Source organism: Pleurodeles waltl, chromosome 6, assembly GCF_031143425.1.
Source record: "Pleurodeles waltl isolate 20211129_DDA chromosome 6, aPleWal1.hap1.20221129, whole genome shotgun sequence".
Lineage (NCBI taxonomy): Eukaryota > Metazoa > Chordata > Amphibia > Caudata > Salamandridae > Pleurodeles > Pleurodeles waltl.
Window position 1 is genome coordinate 1682344911 of NC_090445.1, and position 8611 is coordinate 1682353521.

Below are 8611 nucleotides of genomic sequence, written 5' to 3' on the forward strand. Positions count from 1 at the left end.
TATATGTAGTTTAAATGTCCTGTAAAGGGCCCTTATTAGGAGCGGGTGTTGCTTTATGTTCAGCCCAGTATTCCCCCCTCAGTTCTGGACTGCACACTATTCTACTGTGTTATTGTACCATGCAGACAACAGAGGTTACTACACACAAACCTTATTTTGCAAAGATAGCCCAGGCACCAAACATTCCTGCAACAAGATACAAAACTAAAAAGACTGCAAAGAACGAAACCCCACATACTGTACTTACACAAACTCCATATAGGAAATACAATAACAGTGCACATTACTCACTGCCTACTGCTGTTCTCTTAATTCACACAACTGAGGAACAGTAAAAACACACACGTAAAAACAGACCAGTGCCAGACCACTATGGCTATACCTAATACTTGCTGCTCTCAGAACTCACAAGAACCTAATAATCACAAGAAGGAACATATATGTAAGAATGCGGTGTCTGTACAGGATGAACTGGGACAAGAGGTAGTGCTGAACTGTACAGAGTCAACGGCAAGCATACAGTTAATGAGCATCATGAGAAGTAGCTCGATTCTGGGAAAGAAGTGTACTGTTAACTGCTTTGTGGCTATTTAACACTGCTTGACGAAAACAGGAATCTTGTTCATGTGGCCTTGTTTTTTCTTGTTTGAAACTTCTCGGTCTCCAGCCTGATGGGGTCCTTGCTTCGGGTGTGCTAAGATCCACCAGAGATGGTATGTTATAATATAAACAGGATGCTGTTAGTGATGGCTTTGTAAGTGATGCAGTTACAAATTCAGGGCCTGAAGAAATATTATTGCATTATTTCTATGGTAATTGAGCTCTATTGCCTCCCCTTACTGGCCCACACCATTTGTAGCTGAATCACTTACAAAAGCCATCACAGACAGCATCCTTTGACTCTGTACACAACACAGGACAAGGAGTGACTAGAGTTCACACCTCGATGACACCCTCAGTGATATGAGCATCAAAAGATTAGCCCAGAGCCTCAGTTCCACTCTTTATAACTATTATATCAGTGCCACCTCCTTCCTGAGGTGAGCCCAGGCCCATTCTTTGTGACCTCTCACTGAACCAAAGAGCATAATTTGAAGTGTACAGGAGAGGCCTGTCTCTCTCCCCTCCGGTATGTGTCCCACCCAGCTTAAAGGGATGCAGCAATAGGCACATCTGGCTATTGGGGAATTTATCTATTCACCATGTAGACCTGGTTCTCCCAAAATGGAACCCAGAGTCCTCCACATCTTTTACCATTGGGCAGGCACACATACACCTAGTGCGATAATATTTCTTCAGGCCCTGAATGGGGTGCGGCAGGATGTAGGAGCATCCTAAGGGGGCAGTGAGGAGTTAGGGATGCCAAAATGTAGGGCATTATCAACTTTAAGATGCAAGCACACAAAGTCTCAAAAAGCACTTCTGAAGTTACTTTCTGAAAGAAAATGATTCACTTTCTTTAGAAGAGAGAGCTGGCAGCAAACTCTGTTTTTTGGCACTGCAATCAACCACTGGAGTTGGTGTCCAATGTGAATGCAAGTGACTTGGCATTCAGTGAAAGCTGAGGTTCTCAGCTATCAGGATGTCACTGAGCCAGGTTTGAGCCTGTTGTTCCTGGCAATAACAGGACTTCATTCTTCGTGGGGTTGTGCCTCAGTTACACGCAGGACACCCGGGTCTGTATGAGGCACAACCTCAACAGTGAAAGACTGACCAAGAACACGCAAGTCCACCGGGAGCACACTTTCACTAAATACAACATATCTATGTGTGAGAAACAGAAACACGCGTCATGCACCAATACAATTCCGCTTAACTCCAAAAGCCTTTAATAAGATACGGATATGTTCATCTCTAGATGCCTACTCAAGAACTCAGGCACGTCCGCACACAACTGCTTTCACCTAATAGGGATAACAGAACGTGCATGCATTAACCGTGTGGATTCCAATTATCATCGCCATCAACAGGGTGGGAGTTTAAGATAAGCTCACACAGACGTCAATGTTAATGTTGGGTGTATATGTTCTACTACACGGTAGGATGTAACAGTACAAGTGTCATACAACTACAACAGAAGCAGTGTTGTGTACTAAGTTAGTCATTTTCTGAAACGAACACTACCCAGAGAAAACTGGGCTTCAGACCACATTACTGCACTAAAGGTCTGATGCATCCAAGGCAAGGGACTGGACATCTGCCCCGTAGGTTCCAAAAGCTAGAGATATTTTCACAGTAAGTGTCTTCATTCGTAAACGATAGGTTTTGGCAGCAGCGAGTGTTAAACGTCTTAAAGCAGGGTCCTGCGCATCACCCACATACAATAGGCTGGGGCCACACGCGCCTGCTGCTCAGGACCCCTCTCTATGCGTCCTTCCTGGCACCAAGGTCTCCAGCTCCCACCCTCACCTCGGACCCCCGCTCTCCCCGCCTCACCTCCTGCAGTTGTCGAAGCCGAAGCCGCCGGCCGCCGGGAGCTCACACACAGACACCGCCGCCATGTTTGCACGATGAGAATGCGACTTCCGCGACCGGCGGCCGACAGGCGGTTAACAGACACAGAGGAGGGACTACAGCCGGAGACACACGTCAACGGTGCGGGCCCGCGAGTGATAAATGGCGGCCATCTTGGACTGGCTGACCGGAGCGTCCACATCCAAGGAAAATGATGCTAAAACTGCAAGGAAATATAAAAGTATCATTAATGAGTCCAATACCATATACCATATTCTTAGGATCCAAATACTCTACAATATTTCTTTATTTAGTGGGTGGTTTACCATTTACAGTTTCTTATTAATTTGAATTATATTGTCAAATGGAGTGATGTGAATATATTGCTAGGGTTCTTTTTCTCAGGAGAGGAGGCCACTATTGCGTCTCACAAAGCAGGTTAATTCTGCAGAAGAGTCGCTACGACCTGAGTCCTCGCGCGGGTTCGGGTTCGGCTTCGCCTACATCGTCTCTTTTCTGTGTTTATTATAGAGGCCGGCCGGTTCAAAACTCAAGCACGGCGGCTGCCTTACAATGGAACCATTCAGTAGTACGAATTCAGAACCCCACGTCAAGAATGACTCAGGTTATGCACGGACTGAATTAAACTGGGCACATTCCTAAGGCCAGCAGCACCAATTCTTTAATTGCAAAGAAAATAAACAAATGCACTTTATAAACCTTTTTGAAATATTGCTATTCTGAAATTTATACCTGCAAGTGAAGTTTATTATTTTGTCATTATTTCTGCAACACCTCCCGTCTTTATCTTTCCCATACATTGCTAATTTACCTTATTAAAACATCTGGCCACGTAAGTCGGGCGTTATGATCCTCGACGAGACTATTAAAGCTAGGCCTTGGAACTTCCTTTCTATTTCCAAAACAATCTTCAGCCTGACTCACATGTCAAAATTCTTAGGCTACTCGTCGATATAAAAAGGGGGCTCCAATAATGAGACAGCTGAAATGGGGTCCCGCCTGCAAATCACTTGTTTTCTGGTTTGCTTTGAGTGGAGTGCAAAAGGTAAAATATGCCAAAAGAAACAGATAGGACAGGGCTTAGCTCAGATTTTGAATGGAGGGGCGAAGCCATTTTCAGAGGGGAATTCAAAATTATTTGCATTGTAACATTTCTATGAAATTCTGTCAGGACCGGAGGCGTGGATAATGCATTTTCCTCTTCACTTTATTGTCACAGCAGCCCTGGAAGAAAGGTAGAAGTAATAAACAAAAAAAACCAATAAAGCTACATGTCCCATTAACCCTGAGAGAAAGGGTTTCCATAGCAACCGTTGTCCAATCAAATAACACTCCTATGTATATATGTGTGTGACGTCCCTTCCTGTTCCTTCTTCATCTCTGCTCCTCAGTAAAAAAAATTCTAGCATTCACGTTAAGAATTTTTCAATTCTATTAAGGACACGGAGGCAAGGATTATGCTTCTCTTTCTATGCTTTATTTAGACAGCAGCTAATCAAAAGTAACCACAACAGAAAACTACATTTCCCAAAAGTCCCATAAACACATGATAACCATAGAGGAGGACTCCTATAAAGTGCTGCCTCACACAGTTCAACTCCTCTTTCTTTGCTTGAACAAAATCGCAACAGGCTAGAACAGTTCAAGTCTTTTAGCAGGAAACCTTGAAAATCCTTGTTGGAAATGACCCTTTTTTCAGGGTTATCCCCAAACTTTTTGCCTTCTTCCTCCTATTTTTTTAGGTCTGTTTTTGCCTGTTTATTGTCTCTGCACACTTTACCACTGTTAATCAGTGCCAAAGTGCAAGTGCTCCCTATTGAAATTGTACTGTTGATTGGTTTATCCATGATTGGCATATTTGATTTACTAGTAAAGTGCACTAGAGGTGCCCAGGGCCTGCAAATCAAATGCTACTAGTGGGCCTGCAGCACTGGTTGTGCCACACACATTAGTAGCCCTGTAAACATGACTCGGACCTGCCATTGCAGTGTCTGAGTGTGCAGTTTTAAACTGCCAATTCGACTTGGGAGGTGTATCCACTTGCCAGGCCTCAACCTTCCCTTTTACTACATGTAAGGCACCCCTAAGTTAGGCCCAAGGTAGCCCTATGGGCAGGGTGTAGTGTATGTTTAAGGTAGGAAATATACTAGTGTGTTTTATATGTCCTATCAGTGAAATACTGCCAAATTCGGTTTTCTCTGTGCAAGGCCTATCTCTCTCATAGGTTAACATGGGGGCTGCCTTTAAATACCCTTAAAGAGCAGATTCTCTTTGAGAGCAGATAAAAATGTGGCATTTAGGGTCTCTCAGCTCACAATTAAAAAATACATCTTTTAGTGAAGTTGGTTTTAGATTGTTAGTTTGAAAATGCCACTTTTAGAAAGTAGGCATTTTCTTGCTTAATCCATTCTGTGAGTGCCTGTTTGTGGATTCCCCATCTGGGTCAGTTTGACAGTTGGGCTGTTCACACCTCTCGTCTAGACAGGGACACAAAGGGGGCTTGGGTGTAGCCTGCATATCTTGATTAGCCGTCTGTGCTGGAGGGGAAGGGACGAGTGGTCACTCACACCTGAAAGGACTGTGCCTGCCCTCACACAATGCCGTATCCCACCCCCTAGTGAGTGTTTGGGGTCTGGCCTGGACAAGGAAGGATCTTGCAATCACTTGAGACTTTGCTTTGAAGTTTGCCAACTTCAAAGGCAGAACTGGGTATAAGAAGAAGACCCAAAACCCCAGACTTTTAGAATCTTTTGGGGGAATCTCTGCCCAGGAGAAGAGCTGAAGAGCTGAAGGAGGAGTACTGTCCCTTGGCTGCGTTGCTTTGCTGGACTTGCCTGCAGTTGCTGCTTCTGCCTGTAAAGAGTGCAAAGGGTGAACTTTGCTGTGTGTCCTGCTTGAGAAAATTCTCCAAGGGCTTGAAGTAGAGCTTGCCTCCTGTTGGAAGTCTCAGGGACACCAAAGACTTCAGCTTCCTCGACCTGCAGCACTGGTAACTATGCGTTTTGTGTTGTTCAAGAGGAGGAACCACAGTGACACCGCCACGACGCCGCTGGCCTGCACCGTGACCTGCCGACGCCACACGGAGTCGCTTTGCCCCGCTTCGGACCGCGACCCTGGTCTCACCGACGCCGTCATCGGACGACTTCCCCGAGCCGCTGCTCGCACCGCGACCTGTGTGCCCCGAACTCTGGCGTCCCCGGCTCACACCGCAGCCTGGGCATCCCCAACGACGTCGCTCCTGCTGACACTGGTGCCGCTGCCTGTGCAGTGGCCTGTGGACACCGCTTGCGAGGAGCACGAAGCACCGTCCCATCCTGCGCCGTAGCCCCGGTCCCCCAACGGCAGCCCCATCGGCTCCAGTGTCGTCACCAGGCATCCTTGCCTGCACCCTGGCCTGTGGACACCGCTCGTGAGGGTCACGAAGCATTCTCCCGTCCCGCACCGCTGGCTTGGGCCTACCGACGCCGCTGGACGCCGTCACCGAGCCGCTGCCTGCACCGTGACCTGTGGGCACCGCACGTCGCATCGTCCCGCTTCGCACCGCAGCCCCGACACCATCCACGCGAGCGCACCTGATTTCATAAGCCCGGAGTTCGATCCCTGAGGTGCGTGACTTCAAAGGCCCGACGACTTCTGCACCGACTCCGGGCCTGACTCCGCGACGTCAGTGACGCCGCCTTCAGGAGCTCACCGTGAGGATCACGACACCCTGCAAATCCAAGGTACTGTTTGCGGGTCTTCCCGACACCGTAGCTGGCCCGAAACGCCGCGGCTGGCCTGAACTGTTGGTTTTGTTGATCATGACGCCATGATAGCCCCAGGTGGAGCTATAGAATTCAAGGAACTGTAGTTTTGAGTAAATCTTGCAGAATTCATATTTTTCTTACTGTATGTTGGATTTTTATGGTATTTGGTCTTGTTTTATATAGATAAATATTCACTATTTTTCTAAAACTGGTGTGGTGTCCTTTTGTAGTGTTTTCACTTATTACTGTGTGTTATGTGCAAATGCTTTACACATTGCTTCTGAGATAAGCCTGACTGCTCATGCCAAGCTACCAAGGGGGAGAGCAGGGGTTATCTGAGCAGGTATCTCCCTTATCCTGACTAGAGTGAGGGTCCCTACTTGGACAGGGTGCAAACCGACTGCCAACTAGAAACCCCATTTCAAACAATCCTGAATAGAAGGAATGACAACTTAGAATAACAGGAGAGAACAATCCCATATCCATCTGGAAAAACTCAGAGGAACGAAAAAAATGTCTGACCAAATTATTTTGCTTCATTTCCTAAAAGAGAGAAAAAATCAGGCCATAAAACTGAACAACCATAGAAAATGATTCTATACATATCAATAAGGGGGGGAGAAAAGCACTGAAATACAGTAAAACATGTAATTAAAATGATCAACAGATTATCATAACCAAACAATTAGATGTCAACAGTGCGGTGGGATAATCCTCGCCTCCGTGTCCTTAATAGCGAATGCTAGGAATTTTTTTATTCAATGTCAGGACCAGAGGCTCAGATTATGCTTGTTTAAAGCTAATTCACCACCACCGATGCAAAATCAACAATAGGTTTACAGTAAAATGATTTAAATGTAGATGGAGAAGACCAATCTGCTGCTCTTAAAATATCTTCCAGATGAGAACCCAAAGCAAAGGATTTTGAAGCCATAGCACCTCTAGAGGAATTAGCACTAAATTTAGAAATATCAATGCCTGCTTCATTCAATAGCCATCACATCCATCCACCTCCTGAGCCTTATAACAGAGTTAGAGTTGAGATCCCAATAATATGTTATAAGCTGTCACACAAGGGTACGCGCTGTCTGCCTAGAGCATAGCAATTTAGCTTGAACATAGAATTTTATGAAGGGGTATGAGCCTACTTATTAAGAACAGGTGTGTAGAAATTAGGGGATGTATAAGGTTTTTAGTCTTTAGAACTTTATATAGTGTAGCTATAGGGTGCGGTTAGGTAATGGCGAATTTACTCTGAGACCACTATTGTACTCTGTAATTCATTTTGTCCTATTTTCATTGTAGAATTAAGGTTTGAACCAGTTGAATAATATTTGGTTCTGCCATAAATTACCTATATACATTTGGACTCAATGGTAAGTCCTTTACTATGACTGATGCATGTCAGAAAACTGAATATAGTGCGGTCATGCTATGTAATTAAAAACACCTCTTGGAAGTGCATGCTGAACACATATAAATTGGGTGTCGCTCGTTTTTGTTTTTAGTGTAAATAAAACAATGTTTTTTACACTTTCTATGCACTTATGGGTGTAAGATATTATAAGGAATTCCCATCACTACATGGGTTATCATATGGTGTTTGGGTCCCTGTGAGATGATGGATAATGGATTGATGGTTCTCTTTCTATCTATATAGAAACACAACCCATAAATACGGTGGATGTTAAGGAAAGTATCTCTATATATATTAATGTGGATGTGGTGTACTGGCCTTTTTGGAGGTGAGTGGTTGTGACTATTTTAATGGTTGATTTTATACTTAATATAAAGTTTTAGTATACATAGATGTTATTACAAGTGGATAGAGGATTTGGATATAGATGATGGTCAATGAAATCTCTTTCTGTGATTACAAATATTAGAAGAATCTGTAAGAATTTGGATAATTAAATAGTTTAAAAAAAATCCTTTAAGAGGGATTTAAGGTGGATTTATGGATTAGATATGTGATCATATACTTATATTAAGTTTATTATGTTATTATATGTAGGTTTGAATGAATAACTTTGGGGAGTACAGTATTTAGTCCTGAAGAAGGTGGTGAAAAAAGTTTGGAAGCCCACCGAAACGCGTCAACGCTTTACCTTTACTGGACCCATAGAAGGAGGACTCTATCGAATAAAGAGTATTGATAACTATCGTTTAGGTTGATTCCTATCAATATTGGGACAGTTCCATTTTATAGACGATTGGATATGTCTTCTGTCTGTTTCCCCTTTATGTAATTGCACCCAATGTAAATTTTATATTTTTGATGTTTTAATATTTATGTGTTTGTTTTGTCATTGTATGATTTGAGAATTTGCTTGGAATTTTATTAAATATTTAATTTTGATTCGTTGGATTCTTAGCTGATTAACAGAGAG

General features: G+C 44.0%; 1 protein-coding gene across 1 annotated transcript in view; it reads right to left on the reverse strand.

Annotated features, from left to right (window-relative positions):
* PSMB7 (proteasome 20S subunit beta 7) overlaps positions 1–2567 on the reverse strand; it is a 127359-nt gene extending 124792 nt beyond the window's left edge. The window contains exon 1 of the mRNA XM_069241718.1: positions 2437–2567. Within this exon, the coding sequence (XP_069097819.1) occupies positions 2437–2501 (65 nt within the window). The 5' untranslated portion in view covers positions 2502–2567. The remainder of the gene's footprint in view (positions 1–2436) is intronic.
* Positions 2568–8611: the final 6044 nt, after the last annotated feature.